Genomic DNA, 23,231 nt, shown 5'->3' with positions numbered 1-23,231 from the left:
AATCCTCCTCTTAATCACAGAATTATAGAATGGCTTGGGTTGGAAGGGGCCTCTAAAATCATTTACTTGCCATCTCCCTGCCATGAGCAGGGACTCCTTCCACTAGATCAGGTTCTTGAGAAGCCCCAACCAACCCACCCTTGGATCTTTAATGGCTTGTTGCCCTCAAGATAGGACCTTTTTGGTTTGGAGCTTTTTTAACTACAAACTAACCTGTGCTTCTTGCGTTAAAACCAGCTCTAACAACTGGCCAAAATATTGGGCCACGGTCGTGAGTGTTTCGTTAACACAAGATTTCATGGACTTCAGTATCTCTTCATCTTCAGTCTGTAAGCACCTGAAAAGACAAAGATGGGAAAAGGATGAAGGAAAAAAAGATTCAAAAGACCTGATCGTCAGAGGTGAGCCCCATGTTAATCACAGGATATAACTGGAATTCAGCTGTTCACAAGGACTTTGTGTCATTAGCATCATTCCAGACTTCAATCAAAGCTTTGTCTACACAGAGTAAACACACCATGAAAGGATGGACACTACTGAATAATTTTGGGATCACAATTTACCTCATCGACTGCAGGCCAAATTTTGTTGCAGATATTGTGTGTTTATACAGTGCAGCACTGCTCTTTGCCTTGTATGCTGATAATTTTGCTCTTGGGTGCCTGCATTTCAACTGCATCTGTGCATATCCACCCATCTTTCATAATCAATATTTCAGTAATTTTCATTTATTTACCTTCTTTGTCATAGTTTAATGATAACAGGATAAGGATGAAGAAAGACATTTGTGCCCGGATGACTTAAACAGCATAATCAAAAGTAAAATTTGGTCCTCTCTACAGAAAGATACATAAAGCACCTTTACAGATTTATTACAATCATCTTGTAACCAGTGATATTTGGCTGTAATTGAAGAAATGAGATAAAGATAGAAAACTTTATACAATTCAAATGAAATAAAAAATACTTCCTCACAGCAACACATTCAATACAATACAATATTTGTATTGTCAAAACATCTTCCACTCTGGCAGGCCACTGTAATCGAAGATATAGTTTGGGTGATCAGCCTCTACCTGCACACAGGTCACCTTTTCAGCTTTACCTGTCAGACACCTATATCAATTTTTTGTCAAAAAAGACAAGAAGGGACAGGGCTGATTTAGGCCAGATACTTTGAGATTGCAGCTCATTATTAAATCCATGTGTCTTACAGTAAAATATAAAATACAAATGTGAGCTCTGTGGGTTTGGCACAAAGCAATAGTGCTCAAAAAAAATGTTATTTCCTGATAATTAGATGGTGTTTTTTTCCCTGATGATATCCCCAAAACAGAATGACTTGCACAATGTTTAAAGTAAACCAAAAGAGTGATTGAACTGCGCTGGAGGAAATGGGTAACTTATATTAGAAAGTGGAAATAGCATGAGAAGAATTACAGAGATTTTTATTTTCCAGTCTCAGCATTCCAGAGTGCAGGGAGATGAGTAAACCTACAACCACAGTTTAAAGGAAAGTGTATTTACTTTGGTTTGATTTACAATATGTGGATATGTTCATACAGGAACACTTAGTCTCAAAATCCAAGTTTTCACACCACCTGAAATCCTGATTCCACAGAACTAGAAAGGAACTTTGTCACCAATATCTGTCACAGCCAGAATTTTTCCTTTGATGTCTAAAAGTCCTGAAAAATCCACTTGTGTGTAACTTTGCATCAGTGCTAGACTCTTTGTGCAACAGCAGATCCCATCTTTCATTAGGATGCATTTCAGGTAAAAGCAACTCACTTCGTCCACCAGAGATTAACATTTAGAAAGCCTTGCAGAGTTACAGAAGCCTAGTTCAAACAATTGAGGGGGTCCCTATGGATTTGTGCTTCTCATTAGGTGGTCTATAACACAATAAAACAGCAAAATTAGTATTTTAACTATAAAATTCAAGTTACCTTTCTGTGAATGTTGTAAATTCTGAACACTTGTCTATTAAGAGTTTTTCGAGCTGTAGAGAGAGCAAGAGAAAGTGGTTTTAAAGTTCTATCCATACACACAATTGCTTTACAAAAATAGACAATCCTTGTTTGTTAATTGAAAACTCTCTCAAAACATATTTCATGTGAGCACCCTTCATCTACTTTTCTGAATAAAACTGGTAGAGATAAAATTGAGGTTTACAAAAAAAAAGTATCATTTTCTACATCTTAAATGCAAAGGAACTCACAGATGGGGTGTCAAAATACTTTAGTTCTGTAATCCTCAAAAGCAAAATATTTTTTCCATGAAAAGTTGTCAACATTATTAACATTCAGAATAGCCTATGATAAAATAGAATACAAAGTGAGTCAAGAAGATTTCAATTGCTGAAAAGGGATTGGAAAGTCTTAAACAATGGACCAGTATCAGTATGTAAGAATTTCTTACAGATTGTTTAAAGCAATTTTAATTATCCCAATAAAATAAAAATTCAGAGAGAGAAGTGTGACATCAGAGAAGGCATCCTCTCACCTGGTGCATTTCTTCTGAAGAGCTCCTGGTGAAGGTGTTGTACTCATTTATCATGGAATGCACGTGGCAGTTGACTCTCACTGTCATGCTGTGGACCCTCTGCCACCTGTTCTTCTCCAGCTTCTGAGCAATCCTCGTCAGCTCGGTGCTGATGATCCAAGCCCTCTTTAGCAGGAGCTGCAAGTTATCACAAGTGCTGTACTGTGAGGAGAGGATGAGTTCATTTTGTTCATCTTTCTCAATGCTGATGGGCTTGGACTGGAGAATGCACATACATTCGCAGTCTGTCATCAGCTTCAGGTCTTCCATCCATCGCTGAACAGAGTCCACCTGGATTAGGTGCATGCTGAAAGGCAGAGAAAGAGAGGGGAAAATGAGGTAAAGCAAAACAACCTCAGAATAACCACCAGCAGCACCATACAGCTAGTGGTATCCAGCTGTAACCACACACCACTCACTACTAGGTTGCAATTGATTGACCAAAGGCAAATAATTGAACAAACAACTTGCTTGCAGTAACACAGTGACAAAGTGCTTCCTTTATTCCAAAAGCGAGTTCTGGATTTCTAATCACTTTTGTACCAAATACCCCACTATAAAATTATGTCTGAAAAATCAGTGGGTATAAGAGATAAGTAAAAAGAGGTTTTGGTTATGTTTTTTGGGGAAAATGTTTCTTGTACATTCAGAGTTTTATATGGGAGAAGGAGCAAAGTTAGAGGTGTGTTTGCTTGTTGTTTATGGGACTATCAGATTTTCCTAGACACTTGGCCTATCAAGTGCTTAAATAAAATTTTACCTTGCAGCATCTCTACAAAGCCCTTCCAAATTTATGCAGCCAAACCAAGACAGTGAACAATACTGCAATATTTGTTCTATGTCATAATCCCTGAAACTGGAGCTGGATTCTACATCCTGACCAGACCTTTACCTTCCCCCTTATTTCTCATTGTTCTCTGTCCATTTTGCACACTGACTTCCAAAGCGCATTTTTTACACGACAGCAAACATGATGTGAACCAGCAAGGCTGAAAAACTCCTTGACAAGTGTACCCTGACACAAGGGCAGTGAACCTGCACTTTGTGCCTTTGAACCCTCCAGACAGTAAAATGTGGTACCTGAGGCAGAAGTTGCACTGATTCGGAGCTCATTTCTTGAGGGATCACAAATTTCATAGAGTCTCAAGATGAAGATGCCTACATTTTTTTCTTATAAGGCACCCAAATCCTAATAAAAATATATTAATCCTCACCCGAACCATACTAAAATTTTCCAAAGAATTGAAAATAAAAGGTAAAGAAGAGATTAGATTAAATGAAAGCAAGAGAAAATGGATTTAACTAATTTTTCAAACTTCTATTGGTATCCTACAGTTAATGTGATAGATTAGTCATAGTAAATTGTTGTCTACCTTCTGGATACAAGTGCAGATTTTATAATACTATACTAGAAAGGGCAAAAAGAAAGTCCCTATTCTTTTAATTTAAATACTGATTTATTGCAACTCAGCAGTAACATTCTCTGCTGTTATATAAAGCCTTCCTGCTAGAATAAAATCTGCAATCACATTAGCTAAGCTAAGGAGGACCAGGTGGAAGCCTTTTTCAAATCTTGTGCTTCCATTTATACTGTGAGCACCAGCTGAACTCAAGATATCTCCTGCCAGACCACTCCAGTAATATTCCATAAATAAACAAAATGTATTTACATATACAGGAAAAGGAGGCTCACCTCAAGTATCGTTTCATGTAAATTGACAGCAAACAAGATACAAGAGATCAGTTTCATTGATCCAATCTCCCTTTTCACAATATATGATGAAACTACTTTTAATTTTGAACTTTACAGGCTACTGCTATTTAAGGTCTTTATTTCACTCAGCTCTGAATATTGTGTAATTGCATTTCATGATCGATTGAGGCCCACTTTCTTCTTGCTATGTGTAGTCTCCTTATTGCCTTTTTGGATCTGAAGCAAGGTTTCCTAATAAACAAAAACAACAACTTTAGAAGTTTGAGACCATGATTTATAACAATATGCATAGTTTGCATGCAGAAGAGGGTAAACTCATTTGACACAGAGTAATGTATCTTTCATTTACAAAGTGCACTGTGATGATTAATTAAATTTCTGTATAGTAAGTAGAAATAAACTTCTACATTATAAATTCACATGGACAAAAAGCTAGAATAGAAAGTTAGTGAGAGAAAAACAAAACAAAACAAAAACAACAGGAAAAAAAGTAATTAATATTTCTTTAGTCCCAAAAAGCCCTTCTTCACTCTAAGGAGGAAAAAAAGAGGTAATAGGAATTGCTCAAGGAAAAAAAAAAAAATAGATGTTAAAGAAATTCTCCTTGTTTGCTTCTGTTCCTACTAATTGCCAGAAGTACAATGTAGAATGTAGGATATTTTTTCACTGAAACTTAATATTCCTTTACTGACAAGAGCAAAAAATGGTATCATTCATCTCCTTCTAGAGGACCACAGAAAACTCCCCCTGCTTACTGTTAGCTTTTCTGACACATTGTCCTTTAAATTAGAGACACATCATTATCACTCAAATGAAACACATAAATGATTCACCTTCATCCAAATCTCACTGCATGTGGAGAAAACTTTCTTAAGCATTCTGCAGGTGAATTTGTAGACTAATTTTTTTACATATTAAAATGAGGAAAGCAATAAAGTGTGATCATCCCTAATTAGCTATTAAGAATCATATTCCAGATGGCATTTACTGAGCTCAAAAAACAAGTTAGAAATTTCCATTTTGTCACCCCATTACTGAAAAAAATATCCTACGCCTACAAAATAAAAACAACCATAATGGTTCAGGCAAAAAAACCAAACAAACTCTGTTTAGCCCATTATCCTGGTCCCAACATGCCCATTAGGAGATGCATAAGGAAAGATTATAAGAAGTATGGCAAGAGCTGAGCAACCCCTCCTTCCCATCTTCTGGCAATTAGTGGTTTAGGAACTTCCTCAGCCAGAAGTTGTGTCTGAGTAGGATGTTTTTACAATTCATGAAACAAAAGTAGCCATTAATCCCTTTCTGAACTCAGTTAAACTTTTGGCCTTTGCAACATCTAGTGGCAATGTCTCACATTGTTTATTTTTTTAATACGAAAAAAGTATTTCTTATTGTTTATTTTAAACTTGCTGCCTGGAGATATGAACACAAATACTTTACTTGCTATATTCTAAGAGATAGTGGAAATGAAATTATGGTTCTGTGTTCACCCTCTTCATGAAATTCATTATTTTGTTTGCTGTACCCTATCTTCTCTAGGTTATTTTATTTTCATGATATAGAAACTCAGTTTATCCAGTCTGTCCCCCTATAGACAGTATTTCAACCCTCTGATTCACTTACTCTTCCCACCTTTTCAAAAAGCATTTTTCAATTTCCCTATGTCCCAAAATGTCATGGGGAAAACATGACAAAATATAAAAAAATCAGGTAAATTTATACATTTGAAACATTTTTGTTTTTACAGTCCCTATTTTCCAAGAGCTCTTAAAATATTTTTTAGTAGAGTTTTTTTCCAGAGAGCTGTTTCAGCTTTACCTTTCTGAAAATACACTTATTTTGATTTCAGAATCTTTTTCCATGACTGATAATACAGAAAGAAATTGTGTTTCAGTTCCCTTTACCTCCTCACATGTACTGCTTTATGTTCATTAACACAATTTCTTCTAGCATTTAACAGTCCTGTCTTGTCCTGCTTTTATAACTATTTTTCAGGTCATTAAATACACTAAAGATTTGCTGAAGTGTAAGAGACCTTACTTGTGTGATTTCCCCCAGATCTCTCTAATTTAGCAAAAGTACCTGGTAAACTGTCTCAGACCCTGATACTTATAGAATCATAGAATCATTTAGGTTGGAAAAGACTTTAACACCATCAGGTCCAACCATTAACCCAACACTGCCAGGTCCATCACTTAATCCTGTCTTTAAGTGCCATTTCTACATAGCCTTTAAATACCTCCAGGGATGGTGACTCAAGCACATCCATGGGGAGTTCATTCCAGTGCTTGATAACACTTCCAGTGAAGAATTTTTCCCTAATTTTCAATCTAAACCTCCCCTGGGTTACTTTAGGGCCATTTCCTCTTGCCCTATCACTGGTTGTTTGGGAGAAGAGATCAGCCCTCACCTTGCTCCATCCTTCTTTCAGGCAGTAATAAAAAGAGATCTGCTCCTCCTCAGCCTCCTTCTCTCCAGGCTGAACACCATCAGCTTGTCCTCACAGGACTTGTGCTCCAGCCCCTCCACCAGCTCCCATTTCCCTTCTCTGGACTTGCTCCAGCCCCTCAATGTCCCTTCTCAACTGAGGGGCCCAGAACTGGACACAGCACTGGCAGTGTGATCTCACCAGTGCCCAGCCCAGGGGACAATCCCTGCCCTGCTCCTGCTGGACACAATATTCATCCAAGCCATGAGCAGCCAGTTTCTCCAGCAGAATGCTGTGGGAAACAGCTTCAAGGTCTTTCCTGCACTCCAGACAGACAGACAACAGCTACAACCTTTCCCTCATCCCTCATCAGTGGGTCACCTTGGCAGAGGAGGTCAAGTTTTTCAAGCAGAACCTGCCTTTTCTGAACCCCTGGCTGATCCCCTGGTTACTCAGATGTGCTGCATGACGGCACCCAGGATGACCTGCTCCATGACCTTCCCTGGCTCTGAGGTCAGGCTGACAGGCCCGTAGCTCCCTGGATGCACCTTGTGGCTCTTCTGGACTGGCTAAAAAGCAGCCACCTGGGACCTCTCCATACAGAGGGGTGTAAATGATGGAAAGTGGCCCAGTGAGCACTCCTACCAGGACCCTCAGTATCCTTTGGTAGATCCCATCCATCCCATAGACTTTTGTGATCATTTCCCCTTGGATTATGAGGGCTTCATTTTGTTCCCTGCCCATCTTCCATCTCAGGGGCCTAAGCTGCATAACAGCTGGTCTTACTATGAAAGACTGAGGCAAGAAGGCATTGGATGCCCTGAACCTTTTCTCATCCTGTCACCATGCTTTCCCCCCACAGCCAACAAAGGGGGAGGTCCTCCTTTGCCTCCCTTTTGTTGCCAGTGTATTTACAGAAACATTTTATATTGTTTTTTACAGCAGCAACCAGATTAATTCTGGTTGGGCTTTAGCCCATGGCATCCTTATAGCTCACACAAGTGACTCTCCCTTTCTTCCAAAGGTGATAAACTTGCCTTTTTTTTTTTCCTGAATTCAGACAAGGCTCTCTGTTTAGCACATGGGTACAGCCTGCTCCTGTGCCTTTAGGATTTCCTTCTTGAAAGGGAGATGTATATATACACAGATGAATAGTAGTTACCCACTAGTTAAAATTACTGAATTTAGTATGCCATGGCATATTGACAAAAAAGCAATTTATCTAGACTTTACATTATAAAAGCAGCATTTAATGTAAAAACAGTTGTAAAAATAATTCAGTGCAAAAAGAAAATTCAAGACAATGTCTCCAACATTCCTTAAGAGTCATTCTGGTTTAATTGAGGTTGTAAAGTATTTGACACAGTTTTCAAGAGCACTCAACTGAACTTGACTAAGAAGCATTTTTAATACTCTGAATTCTAGTGTACTTTCCAAAAAACATAGTCTTTAAAAAGTTGTGTAATTTGGAAAAAATCCTCTGGTGTCACTGGCTGAGGCGAGCTTAGACCAACAGCCCATTGCTCTGAAAGTGTTATTTCAAAAGATGTTTGAACCTTGTTTAATATAGATGTTTCTGCACTACATAACACATTGCAGGTAAATTTCATCCTGCGTAAAGACATTAAAAAATATTCCTAATTTAAATATCTAAGAAGAGACATATGATATTCACAGTTCTCTTACCAGTATTTCTCTTCCCCCTCCTTCCTCCTTTTTTTTGCTATATTCTATCATCTCTTAAGTAGTTCATTAACTAACAAATCAAGATTTTTAGGATAGACAAGGTGGATTGATATCAAAATGATTGATCTCTCTCATGTTGATGTTACATGAACACAAAAGTCAGGAGTTAATGACTAGAGCATTTGTTTAAAATTTCCATCTTGAAGCTCCCTAACACCATTTTACTGGCAGCACATACATTTCTGTTTTAAATTGCAAATGTTATCATGAGAAAGAGTTATACCTCCAATTTAGCACTGAGTTTCACTAAGTGCAAAAGTTTCATGTTTTATAACATTATGTTGAAGTCGGAGCTGATCAATTCACGTGAATAATTCCAGTGGTCGTATTTATAAAATGTAAAGATTTCTATTCAGTCAAATTATGTTTCCAAGGCTTCTTAGCCTTTTTATCCATTTTCACCTAATATGACAGATTTATTACCAATCCTAATGATAGCATTTAGTACTACTTCCAGATAAGCCTGTGGTGAAAGTCAATGCCAAATCTTACAACTGTGTGCAAATTTATTATTCTAATTAGTGGTAGGTAATTAATTGGCAACAAACAACTTATTGAATGAATTTCACCCCCTCTTTGAACATAAATAATCTCTAATATTTTTCTAATTCATCTTTTCAGAATTATTCATGGGTATGCAATATAGCCAGGGCCAATTTCCACATCAATACAATGGCCAGCAGAACTCAACTCTCTGTGGAAGGAGTGGAAGGAGAGCGTGAAGAGCCATAGAAACAGGGCTCATTTTTCTTCAATTGCTTTACATCATATTGACCACATAAAAGAGCCCTGTAGATACACAATATTGTATTTGCACTGATTTTGATTTTGGCAAAATTTTGTAGAGCTAGCTGGAGAGATAACTTAAAACACACAGAGTAGCTTTAAGGTAGATAAGAATCAGATTTCTGGTTTTTAAGTGAGTGCATTTACTGTGCAGATCATTCCTAAGGTAATAGAATCCTACAAATATTTAGGTTTGGTACTCAATGCAGCAAGATAAAAGTACAGCCTGGTAGTTTGCAGGGTACTCTTTTTTTTTTCTCCTCTTAATTTTACCTACTTCTCCAACGGAACACTAGCAATCCAATTTCACTGTGACAAAAGGTGACTTTACTATTAATTATTTAAAATTTTAGAACACAAGGACAAAGACTAGTTTCTAGGTTTTAAAAAAGTTAATATGCTATATTGAAAGGGTTTTTTTAATTAGCCTCAATGATTACTCAATTGTTACAGTTACCAAAATCTAAAAACTTCCCCAAATTAAGTCAGTAACGGATAATGCAGAATTACTCAAATATCATCATTATAGAAAAGTCTATAGAGAAAGTAAAAACAGTACTATACAGTAATCACTTGTAATATATAACGTATGATGTGTGAACTTACAGTTGTTCCATCAGGCCTCTTTACAAGGCCATATAAATAATTTAGTGTTAAATGCTGCACCAGTGTTCTCCTCAGATCTTTACATTTTTCTGAGAAATCCTCACTGTGAGTTGTCCCTCTAAAGATGTCTGGAAATATTATACCAGCCTGGAATTGCTAGCTCACTGCAGAACTTAGGGAAGTCACTCTGTAAAATCATAGAATAACTAAGCTTGCTGATTAGTTTATGTAAAGTCTAGGACAAACTTTGCATACACTAATTTTTCTGTACATGGGAATACTTTAAGTAGGTCCCATTCTACCCAACCTCCATCAGCTGAGGGACACTGAGGCACTGTTCAAGCTGGTTTTGAGTTTTACTTCCTGCCCAGCACATTGAATTGCTAAAATACAAGCTACTGAGTTCACGGAAGTTAAAGACCACAGTAAAAGAATGTAATTTCCTGAGAGTAGGAAAATGCAAAAAAGCCTCACAATCAGCTAATTAACAACATTATAAGGCTGTTAATTGGCCTCTTTTCGGGCAAAGCTGAACGTTATTGTCACAATGCTTACCAACCAAAATGTCTGTTGAATTTGTTTTTGTATACTATCATTAATTCTCACTAACAATGAATATTATTGCATTTGCAGTGTTGTTATAAGATAGCAAACCAAGGAAAGCTTTCAAAACCACTGTGTTTGTTGAACCCTGTGATACTGGCATATTTAGATTTAACAAACTGTTATGGACTCAAATCAGACTTAATGAGCTTTGATCCAATTGAAGAAATCCACCAGACTTAGAAAGAGGCAATTTTAGCCACTAGAAAATTTGGATAAGAGATGGGTCAAAAAAATAATCTGCTGACCCAGCTTTGTGAAGGAGATTAGTTCTTTTGTTCAGCATGCTACCTGATGATTTGTAACAAACTGTTCTCCAGTGTCCAGACTAAAGCAGTGCTGAAGAGGAAGGATTCCATAACTCAATCTCTTTGCAAATGACAGCCTGGGTCTTGCAAAAAAGTGCAACAATTATAGTTCTCCTGAGAGATGAGACAGCAGAGGTGAGTGAGCTTAGCTTTGTGCACAGCGGCAGAATCCTTGACTTTTGACTTCATCTAGCCCAAAGAGAAATATGCCTCATGGAATATTGCATGACAAACGTACTCAGAACTTCCTTGCAGATTCTTCCAGAAGTTTAAAATCTGACACAGTGACTGAAGCATGTTGTTAATATTGAAAGGGATATTGCCATCAGGACACGTTTAAATTGCAGGTTCCTGAGTACACACACAGTTCTCACTCCCATAATTGACACGGCATGTTTCCTGCATTGTGGAGGAGAAAAGTGAACAAGGCCAGCAAGAGGAGAGAATGTGTTCAAGAGAGCTCACCCTGGTTCACTGCTTCCCAATGCTCAGGCGATATTTGTAATTAAAGGGGACAATATTCCTCATGTCCTTGTAAGAATATGCTGCAAGAGAGAGACACCTGGCAGGGAGGGAGAACTATAAATGAAAGTGAAAAGGAGAAAAACATCTCTGGGCATAATTTGGGGCCACAGGCAATGAAAGTGCTCAGACACAATCACAAGCAATGACTAATTTGGAGACTAACAAGAGAGTCCATGAAAATAGCACTAGTGCCTCATTGAACATTGTTTTTTTCTTCCTCCAAATCTGCCTTAATTTGTAGTTTAATAACAAACACTACAGCTCTCTGTGCCTTATTCAAAGGAGTTATGACATGCATTATGAGCAGTAGCATTAGCCTTTCACCTTCTACTATTTACTCATTTAAGGTCCTAACCCTACTGATTAAGTAAAGCCTGGATTACTTAATGAAGGGAGCAACAAGCATTTTACAGGGAGCTATGAGATCAGTATCACTCAGGAGACTAGAGAAATTTGGAGACCCCTGTTCACATCTATTACACAGCAGCTCAAGCTAAAACTGTCAAAAAAAAAAAAAAAAAAAAAGGTGAGAAAAGGATGTTAGCTTTTCTAAGATTCCCATCAGAATATTAACCCTTCAACAGACAAATTTAAAAGATTAAATTTGTGACATAGTGCCACAAATACTGGAATGAGATGGCAAAAAATACTTTAGGTGGTCTCATTCAAATAAGAAAGCAGTTGAAAATCAAACAAATTCAATATTTGTGCACAGGCTTATATATTTCTGTAGAAGTCAGAAGATGGAAAAGGAAATCTATACCATCAAACCTACACATCTGATACTAGAAGAACTAGATCAGATAACTTGCTCATAAATGGCTTAAAAATCCCTCTAAAAATAATTTAGAGGGCTCAGATATCTTCTATTAAATGACTATTCTAGAATTACAGTGGAAGTTTCCTTGAAAGTTTCTTATTTTTAATCTGAGTTTTTTTTAAAGCCAGTTCATTCCCATTTGGTTTCATCTTTCCTTTTAAAAAAATTTTATCTTTGAATGCATTTCTAGAAAGCAAACACATGTTCCCAGCTTCTAATTTGCAAGACCTGACAAGCAAAATTCTTCAGATTCCTTTTATGAAACTATGCTTTTTCCAGACCCCTTCTTTGAATAGATTTGTAGTTCCTGTAAAATTAATTTTTTACTGAAAGACTTGATATCATGCTTGATAGAAAACAAAGTCTAACCAATTTTACAAAAGTCTAGCAATTTTAAGTGATATTAGTACAACATTATTTCCACCAGAAATCTCAAAATCTCATTTCATACAGCCTAGGACTGAGCTTCCTGCTTTCATCATCACATCTTACTGGCAAATGCAGTCAAGTCATCTCAATCAATCAACATACATAGGTCCTCCTCCTATTTTTTTTTTTTCCATAGAATAAACTACAGATTCTTGTAGACATTCTCATCCCCAACTCCCAAATGCATAACACTGAGATTTCAATTACTCCCTCCTTTTCTTCAGTACTTAAAGTTCACTTCTAATTGTCTAATTTCAAAAGTAGTCTTTGTCTAATCATTAGTTTTATGTATTTAATAGTAAATACCCTGTATAGAATCACTGAACTTCTGTTGTTCAGAGGGCAGAGGATAAAGTAATTTTGTTTGCCCTAGAGAATGATAGATTATTCATTATTATGCACCTTTGGCAGGTTCATGTATTGGCATCTTATTTCCTGTTTTATTCCAAACTTTTAACTACTCCTTACTAGAAGGTCTTCCTTTACAATTCCAATTCAATCTTATTCTCACTTCTTAGACACAAACATTTTATGTTGCTATTTCACTCTTGGAGTCACTACAAAATTATTTTTAGTAAGTTCAGCAGCCTAAATAGAGTCATTTTCCTGCCTCTTGTATACTGTGTTTTGCTTTTATCTCAGATCCATGTCCTTCTCTTTCCATTCACATTGCAGAGTTAAAACTAGGTGTTTAGTGTTCCTGGATGCTTTCATTTTCCTTTGGGCAGGTGTTGAACTTAAGAAAGCCAGGCAAACTGAAGGTTTAAATGCAAACAAAGCATGTTCAATAATTACAACCAACAGGAAAAGCCAAACTCACACTGTATTTCTATTTCAAGCCACCTCTCATAACAGGCTATACTATCACTTTTTCCATCATGCTTTGCTCATGATGGCATTGTGCTTTATCATAAAACATTCAAAGTAATTTTTTTTTTTCACAAGATAGTCCAGTATTTTTCAACTGAAAATGGGAATTCTGAGCCACCTTTCTGTAAAGTGTATTTCTGTGGAACAGCTGAAATGTAATATGGCATCAGCTTCTGGGTGATAATCATGAATACCTGAGAATTGTAACATAAACTGTAAATGTGAACCCTCAAATTAAAATGAAGAAATGTATTTGCAATACTCCTTAAAACTGAAATTAAATTCCTCCTCTGTCTTCAGTGGACTTTGGATAAGTCTTGAGTGTGTGGCACTCATGATTCTTTTCACAATGCTTATAGTAAATTCCCCAAGGGAAAGAATCAAGGGTAAAGAATTTTAAGAACAACACAATCCCACACATTGGAATTGAGAAGAGATAAGCAATTGACTGAAAACGAAATTAATGAAGAATGCTGTCTGGAACCTAATGGCTTAGCATCATCTCAAAGTTAAAAACATCAGTGCCAGAATCTGTGGTTCCCTGGGATTTCAGAACTGGGCAACTCTAGGATTCCACAGCCCTGGAACCCAACGGCTCCAGGCGTGTCTCCAAGGCAACAAGAGAAGGTTGGTGTTGGAGGGAGGTGCTGCAGCAGAGCTGCACCCACTGCTCAGAGGCACCTGCTGGTAAGTGACCTCCTGCCAGCCCCTCACGTCAGTCAAGGTCTCACCAACACCTCCAGGCCTCCAGCAACAGAGGGAGAGCCTGGCAAACTCTCTCTTTTGAGATGTAAAATTCACGTGAACAAGTGACAGTGCGCGAGTTCCGCAGCAGCAGCTCCTCCACAGCGCTTCACCGTTCCTTGGCTCCCAGCAGAGGGTCCCGCTGCATCCAGCCTGTCCTGAGTCCCCCTGGCAGAGAAGTGGGGAATGTCTCCCTCATCGCCTGCACCAGCTTGCTAGGCTTCTCCTCACCCCGCCCCTGCCTGGGGGACTTTGTTTCCTTTCATCTAACATTCTGGATTTCTCTCTTCAAACGTGGCCATTTCTGTTTTGCCTCCCTTTGTCACACCTTCCTCACCTTCCCCCTCGTCCCTTTGGGCAGCTGAGTTTGGAACTTGTGGCAGCAGGCGCGCACTGAGGGGCTCCTGTGGCCTGCAGCTTTTTTTCAGGGCTAGAAAGGACGTGAAAGCTTTCATTCCAGCATGAAACTTATTTTCCTTCTTGAGAACCTGAATCTTCAGTTATTTCACCTTTCTTTCTCTTCCAAGGAAGGATCTGCCATGGCAATCTTCTGGGTGCTCTTCTTGCTGATGGCAGCTGTCGACATCAACCAGCTGCTCTTCTACTCTGAAGTGAAGGGAATTGTTTGTGAGAAGGAAAGAAGGGAAGAAATCCTTCAGAAGCTGAAGGAGCAGGAGGCGAGCGTTCGGCTGCTATACTCAAGCTTGAAGAAGGAAATTGCAAACCTGGAAGCCAGGCAGGAGGCTGTGACAAAACCTGCATTGGTTCTGAAGAGACTGATCCAACAGTGCATATGCAAAGTCCTTTCCTTGGCTGTCGAAGCTCTGGGGATAGTATTTGCAAGAGGTCACTTGTCAGCGCAGCGGAGAAGAAGACACTGACCTGACACAGTATTCCTGGTGAAAGCACGGAAAGGAGTGGCCTTCCCTGACAACACTCTAACTAGGGAAATTCACATCCACATGGACAGAACTCTAGCAAATCTTTGTTTAGTTACAAGGAGACTTGTTCCATTCCTTTGAAATTACTTTGGTTCACTAACAAAAACTTTGTGCTTTAATATGCTAAGTTTCCTCTTTTTTGTATCAATTGTTATAAATCCTAGAGTTCAGTCAATGAAATAAAACAGATTAAAGCAAAGGAATAAACTTATCAATTGTTTGCTTGCAATCAAACAACTTCTTTTCATCTTTTGACTGGCATTTTCCTTGCATTGTGCATAGCTATTACAGGCCAAACCAAACACCATAGAAATAGAGACCATGTTTGCAAAACAATATTATGGATGTGCAACACAACTTTACTATGCTAAATGGATGGGAACTTAGAGGAAGATGGTTCAGAAAGAGGCTATAGATATTTTGACTGGAAAGCAGGGAAAAATCAGTTTAGCACTGTTTCCTCCAGCAATAATGTAGAATAGTTTGTTTAGAATGGTCTTCTACTGGCATCCAATGCTGGCAAGAAAGATAAGAGTAAATAATAAAAAAGCTTACATATGTTTAAAGCTGATGACTTAAACAGTGATGACAAACCATTCCTAACATGAAGATTAAATCTCAAAACAATATAATTTTAGGAAGGAATTGTAGGACATACTTTCTCCACGGGTATCAATAGATTTTTCCCTTCGCAGTTAGGAATGGATTACACTCCTTGAATGTATTAATGGATATTTGAATGCATAGTGAATTGCTTTGAACTTCCAGGGTTTGGCGGGTGCACTGTAGGATGTAAGGAAACACTGCCAGGGAAGGTATAGATTCTACATCTGTTCAAACAAAAGATATTTAATAGGATTATTTCCAACTTTGATTTCTTTCCATTCCATAAGCAATGCTCTTCACAGAACTCATTTTTCCAGAAAAAATACCATCATTGTACAAAGGTGGCCAGAATGGTGCAAGAATCACCACCCAACTGACAGAGGCACCCAGGCAAATCCCTTTTTTCCATGGGTCTGGACTGACCACACAGGTTCAGTAACATAATATGCCCTTCTCACAATGTGTTCTGAGTAACACTTGTTAAGGGTTGCAAGCTTTGTGCTTAATTTCATATGAAAGAGAGCAATGCAATATTTTTCTCTTTTTGCCCTACCTATCTATACAGAATTGATGAGTGGCTGTGCACAACCAGACTTTTATTTGCTGAATATTTTAAAATTTATGTGGCTTTCCAGCAACAATAATATTACTCAGAGCAAAAGACCAATCTAGCAGATATATTCAAGAAGAAATTTCAAAAGCTGAGCTCCACTCTTTGCTTTCTAACTAATATCCTGAGTAGTTTTACTTCCTCCTGCCATCCTTCTCTCCTGCTAAATTCTCTTTTATGCTTAGCTTAAGTGACACTTCCTTGGTTTTGCACTGAGCATTGCACACAATGTTCTCATCTTGATAGGAACTTCCAGATGCTACTGTAACACAATAGTGGAGAAAGGCAAAAAACTAAAATTTTTTCAAGCAATCCTAAGAAGAGTTCTGAGGGCCAAATAGGAAAAGCAAAAAGAAAATAAATGGTTATTTTTACTACTGTAGAATTGCTTTTGAATGATGGACAACAGCTGAAGTGTGAAGAATGCCTGAACTAGAATACTCTCATTAAAATCTAAAATCCAAAGCAATTGGATTCCAAGACCTGAAATAGACAAGAGTTCAGGAGGGTCCATCACAAGACTGAGTGAGGTGAAGAAACAAACACAGCCTGGTTTCCTGGCAAAAGTAAACATAAGTGGGTTAGGAATCCCACAGATTGCTCCTTCCTGGGAAATAATTCATTAGTGAGGACTTTTCACCTCACTGCTGTTCACAGCAACTTGTAATATCAGGTGTAAAAGAGGAGCAAGGGAGGGAGCAAATCTGGCTGACATTGCCCAGGTGTCAATCTCCAGCTTCACAAGGGAGCAAGTGAAAAGAATTACAAACCCCGGAGGGTAGAACCGAGTGGCTTTTACACAGACACAGAGAATATTACAAATGATGACAAAAAGAAAAGACAGAATAAGGATTCCTTCTTTTTTCCCCCTTCTTAATGAGTAGAATGAAACAGAATATCTATTTATCCCTCTTCATTTAGCAAGAGCAGGGTTTGGATCGCTGTCAGTGTCTCTGGCACAAATGAGCTATCCATGATTCATAAGGGCATGCAGGCTCCACATTCTGGAGTGCATTAAAAACAGAACAATGATGTTTTCAAAAAAAAAAAAAAGTGCACATCATTCTGGTATCATTGCACAAAAATAAGCCAATTATCCCTCCTTAATTATTTATTTAGCAATCAGAAATGCTTAGTGGCCATCAAAGAACCTGGAAGACAGCTAACAGAGCATAGAAGTGTAGTGAACACCATCGTTTTGCAATAATACATCCTAGGTTCAATGAATTGGCCTCTGGCACCAAATATGAATAAATGGATGTTTTATGGCAGTACAGTCTTTTACAATAAAAGGATGAGTGGAACTAGGTTTTTGTCCTTTTATAGTCCCTTATGGCACCCCACAGCACATCAAGCAAATCAGATTTTCAAATATATCAGAAATGGAAGCAAGGAAATATTGCATCATATTAAGTCTGTTATTGTCCTCAGCTTTAGCTAAAGGAATTTATTTCATACAAATTACTGTGAGATAGCAGAATTTCCTCACATATGAAAAATACATGTGTGAAAAACACTCAAAGTTACTTATTCACCAAATATTCTCTTTTAGTTTCCCTTTTGTAGCCTGTATTTTGAGAGCAAGATCTTCATGGGAAAGAAAAAAGTTTTGTGTTTGTCTGATTAAAAATCCTCTTCTGCTGCCATCATGTAAACATCAAATAAGATAACTGACTTCACTGTATAGAGAAGCAAAGTAGATCCACTTTTCTATGACATTTCTATGTTCTACTGTTATCCAGAGTGAGAGGATAAATCAATTTAGTTTTATTAAGCGCTTTTCATCACTTCATAAAATTTTCAAAGCACCTGCTCAACAGCTTTTCAAGCTTTAATTCTCAAGCAAGATGTACTTTTCTATACCTGCCACTAAAAAAATTCAGGCAGCAATCTCAGCACTAACTTGGCCCACTGATTGGAAGCAAAAATATGTGCAATTTAATCCACTTTTCACCTGATTCACCTGTTTCTGGAAGGACTTTAAAAATGTCCTGAAACCCAAATACTAAACTTAAAACATCTAACAGGCTTAACACTGTGTATTTTGGGCCATCTCTAACTTGGAGGGAAATGTGGTTTTCTTTACTATCCCTCTCCCTAAAATTTTATTTCACTAAATTCATTCTTAGACTGGACATTATCCAACTAAAAGAAAAGGAGATGAAACTTCCTTCTGAATTCAGAAGACAAGATCCAATCATGCAATTCCTACCTGGGGAAAGATTCATCATTCCTCTTCAATATAATGCATAAATTTATATTTTGAATAGACACACTTCAAAAGGCACTGATACTGATAGGTACCTCTGTTCCTCAAAGCAGACAAGACTCTGGATGTGATTTCCTGCCTCTCTGTGTACTGAAGGCAAAGACCACCCATTTTCAGTGGAGAGCAGAAAAGAAATACTAATGAAATTATTTAAGGCTGATCAAAAAAAACAAACAAAAAAAAAAAAAACCACTAAGAACTATAAAGAAAGCATGAGCAAAACAAAAGCAGTTCACCACAATTTCACACTTTAAAGTCACATTGAATTATCTGTGTAGGATGCAGGGGTGGAGGGTAATCAATGCTACATGCAGCAAACTTACTTCAGCTGGATCAGTAAAAACATCATTAAACATCTTTTGCCTGTGTTTTGTCAGATGTGTACTGACAACCAAAGTTTTGTGCTTATGTTTTTTTCCCTTCTCACCTTTTTTTACACCACTGACATCTGACCTGAACTTGGAAGTTTTGAGGGCTTGAGATATTCCAGTCTGCACTATTCAGGTCAAAGTCTCATAGTGAGGTTTTGAAGAGCAATATGGATAAAAGTGTCATTAGTTCCATAAGACTGGAGAGAGATGAGACTATCCTCTTTCTCTACTGATGAAATATCACCTCGGTATCACAGCACCCTTGATCTGTTAAATATATGGTTGGATTTTGCACCAAGCATGAACTTACTGTAATTAAATTTTCCTGTACTTCACAGTTGCCTGGAATGATAGCTGGTGATAGGAGTGAAACCATGACAGGGCACATGCAAATGAAGCCATTATGTTATTTGTATCCATATATACATAGCTGAAATCAAATACCATGATACTTCACAGAAAAAACTAACTACCAGATGCATGAGACTGCAAATGACATACCAAAATGCTGTTTAATATGTCAGATCTATAAGTGGCTGGCTGTTTTCTGAGCAATTTTATTGCTTCTGTCTTTCTCTATCCCATTCTCCACACCTCTCACTTTTTTTTTTTAATCAGATACGTTTTTTATGTATCAGATTTAATTTGCAGACCAGATTTAGGGAGCACATATATGCATACAGGTATACCTGTGGGTTAATACCTGACCATGTATCTCCTCATTCAGATAATTAAGTTGTGTTTTTAACATAAATTAACTTCCTATTTCATTTGCTAGATCTTTTTTGTCCCAACATTTGTCTCATGCAATAAATTTAGCTGGAACAATTTGCCTATCAATACACATATACATATTTACCCAGGAAAATATTAGGGCATTTATAATGAACTTCGGCTCAAGTCCCCACTTTGAGGGATATTCTTACAGATAGAAGCTTTCAGTAGAAGATCTTCCTCTGCTGGTTTCAAATTACTTAGTGGAACAAGTAAGAAACATCTTTATGCAGAGTTAAAACAAATACATTTACAATCATAACTACTTGAACAGAAGAGTAATTTCTCAGCCAGCTGTACTCAGAAGTCCATTTAACTTGTTCTGCAGCTTCAGCTTTGGGAAAAACAAACACAATACCTTGATAACCAATCCTAGAAACCTTATTTTCTTTTCACTTAATTTGCAGACTTAATTGAGATATAATCTCCTTGCACAGGCATACAAAACTCATTCAGCTTTGTAACTCTGTATTTCCTGAAAACTGAAGAAGAGTTTCCCAAAGGAATGCTCTGGGTCATGCTGAATCATCTCTGTGTCACTCTACCATTGTCAGGATATCCTTTCATAACTGTTTTGCAGGTGGGTCAGTGAACCACTCAGTTAGCCCTTGCACAGGTGCCTAACAGTGACAGTATTCTGAGCTTTCAGCTTCCAAACAACCAGAGAAAAAAGCTTTGAGAATAGTGCTAAGGCAAATATCAGCAGCATTTTGCTGCCTATTAGCAGCAAGTCTTACTATTTCTGACATAAAAGAATGCCTGAAATCCTAACATATCTTCTCTTATACAAAATAGTAAATAAGCTCATCTGTACCACATTTATCTGATTGAAGTAGAAAATTCTGTCCTAATGAGCTGCAGGGATGTACACAGAGCTGTTAATGGGCTCCTTTGACCACTGATGCTCTTTGACATATAAAACTAAACTCACTTCTAGTTATAGATTACTTAAGGACCTAAATTGAGAAGTAGCACTGTTTTACTCTGGGGGTAAGAATGATTGGAGGGTCTTTATGGGTTCAAATAAAACTAAGGTTAATATACCTGCAGGAAGCAGGTACAGTTCCTGTATCACATTTGTGAAATATTATGCATATTCCAGCGTATCCATTTCCTCTTTCCTGATTCATTTAATGCTGAGGTGATCAAATTTGCGCCAAAGGCATTTCTTCAGAGTATGAAACAAGCAGAGGCGTATGAAAAGTGCAAAAGGTGGCTTTGCCTGGCCTTCATACAGGGCCTCCAAGTAAGCATCACTTTACAACATGAGCGTAGATCCAAGTGCAAACACACATTGAGGGAGATCCAAATGAAATGCTGAAGAGAGGGGGGGAAAAAGAGATACAACACTCAAAGCTGTGTGACCTAATTGTGGACTTCCAATACATAAAGGGAACTAACAAGAAAGATGGAGAGAAGTTATTTACAGGAGCATGACAGGTTAAGGGGAATGGCTTCAAACTCAAAGAGAGTTTTAGATTAGATATGAGGAAAAACAATTCTTTACTGTGAGGGTGGTGAGACACTGGCACAAGTTGCCCAAAGCAGCTCTGGATGCCCCATCCCTGCAAATGTTCAAAACCAGGCCAGATGGAGCTTTGAGCAACCTGGCCTAGAGGAACCTGTCCCTGTTCAGGGGATTGGAACTAGATCATCTTTAAAGTCCCTTCCAATTGAAGCCATTCTATGATTCCAACAGGGGCACAACCCCTCCCCCACCATATCTTTGGTTTTCTTTGCAACCTGTCTTTGTAAGCAATTCTAAGAAAATCTAATCTCAAGTGTCATTGTCAAAAGCCTGGTGTATACAAAGTGGAAAGAGGAATAATGCTAAAACGTTTCACAAGACACACTGGGGAAGAGAAATAAAGTTATATGTAAAAAATAAGTTCTACTCCTCAAAGAGGATGGATCATTGGACAACTACCTACAAAAGACAAGCAGAACACAGAGAAAGGCCATAAGTTTATTAAATTTATGGAGTCAATTTTACTTCTTCTAAATGTAGTTTTAGGCTTCTTTCTGGAAACACAAAACTACACAGGTTTGCTAAAAGAGTAAGCTGCAATCAAATTTTCTGTTCTTTTGCACTAAAGCTGGTATATTAAATGTATGTCATATATATCCTTATTCTGTGTCAATTTTAAAAGGATAGACAAATGCTGACCTAAATTTTAATTGAAAGAATATCAGAACTGCCTAAAAACCTTCTCTGTTTCTTCCACAAACTCGTACACACACTGAAATTTAATTGGTGAGCAAAGAGCAGTATCACTTTTTAGATGCTGGAAAATTCATCAAAATTGTTGTGGAATCTGTGGAGGTATTAAAATTGATATCAAGCTTAAGTAGCAAAACATCTTCAATTTAAAGGATTTACTGAGCATCTTGACTTTTGCAGCAACCAGAACTGCAGTAGAACAATGCTGGGACCAATATGTACCTTAAAATATCTCCTCTTTCACAGCAGGGCAGCCGTGCAGCAGTTCAGTCAGTTGGACTGTTTGCACATTTTACCAAGGAAAAAAAATACATTTTCAAAGTTACTGAGATCAACCTCTCATCCAGCAGTTAAACAGAGGATGTTCAGTACAATTCCAGCCCTTTGGAGCAGGACAAAATATCTTCTTTTCCCCTGGCAGTAGCAGCTGATTGCTTTCCATGTTGCTCCTGACACTTTAGCCAAGAGCAATAGGAGATTAGACTAAGCCAGGAGTGTTCCCATCTGATGGCTTCCTGATCCACTCTCATGACAAACACAGCCCTCACGCCTCCACATGGGGACTGTGCCACAGGAAGACAGGCTTGAGAAAAGTTTGTTTGCTTCTAAATGAGATGGAAGAAATTAGCTTTGTGTCTGAACCACTACTGAGAAGTTTCTGTCAAAACAACATAAAAAGAAAATTATGCAGATATATGGCTCTTCCATAATTCTCTCTCCTGGCTTCCTGCTGGGTGCACTGGACTATAAGAATGTGTTAGACAAAAGTAGCTGTAAAGGATTGTTACCTGAAATCTGGGAGCCTAAGGACCTCAGTGATAGTCTCAAGATGGAGAAACCAACTCAAACACCTGTGAATAAAGGACTCTTCACTGCTGCATGCTGGACACTTGCAATATTCAGAAGGCCACTTCCTTTAAGCCTCAAAGACAGGCCAGCATAGCAGATTTTATGCTTGAAATATTAACTTTAAATACTACAGTGAATTCATTTTGAAACTTGGAATTTAAACTTAAAACCAATCAAAAACAAAGTAAAAAATGGCATTGTGCATCAATGGCACAAAGCATAAGAATCTCTGGCTCAGAATTCAAGTCAGCCTGCAAACAAACAAAGGCTCCCTCACTCTGAGATCCTGGCAGGCAAGGTTAACAACCCAAATACACATCATTAGTGGATTTCACTGCTTTGCAATTAGAGTATTTGCCTGCCCTTTGCTATCATCCCTTTCCACTGCCACAGTTATCCCAGAGTTAAGTTGTGTAACACATAACACATCAAAATGCTGATTTGTGCACAGCTGATACTGAACA

The 23,231-nt window shown here is 37.9% G+C and overlaps 1 protein-coding gene across 8 annotated transcripts in view; it reads right to left on the bottom strand.

The window, feature by feature from the left end:
* INSC (INSC spindle orientation adaptor protein) overlaps window positions 1-23,231 on the bottom strand; it is a 139,943-nt gene that overhangs the window by 65,714 nt on the left and 50,998 nt on the right. For 7 of the 8 annotated variants that reach the window (XM_085580131.1, XM_085580132.1, XM_085580129.1 and 4 more), the window contains 3 exons: window positions 2,506-2,851; window positions 1,950-2,002; window positions 214-337 (listed from right to left, as the gene is read on the bottom strand). In XM_085580131.1, coding sequence (XP_085436257.1) covers window positions 214-337; window positions 1,950-2,002; window positions 2,506-2,851 — 523 coding nt within the window. Of the gene's footprint in view, window positions 1-213; window positions 338-1,949; window positions 2,003-2,505; window positions 2,852-4,237; window positions 4,490-23,231 lie in introns of all 8 variants that reach the window. The other variant, XM_085580133.1, reaches the window with a different exon arrangement.

This window comes from Lonchura striata, chromosome 5, assembly GCF_050655825.1.
Source record: "Lonchura striata isolate lonStrDom1 chromosome 5, ASM5065582v1, whole genome shotgun sequence".
Taxonomy (NCBI): domain Eukaryota; kingdom Metazoa; phylum Chordata; class Aves; order Passeriformes; family Estrildidae; genus Lonchura; species Lonchura striata.
Note: the sequence above shows the minus strand (reverse complement) of the source record. Positions and strands in the feature narration are given on the sequence as shown.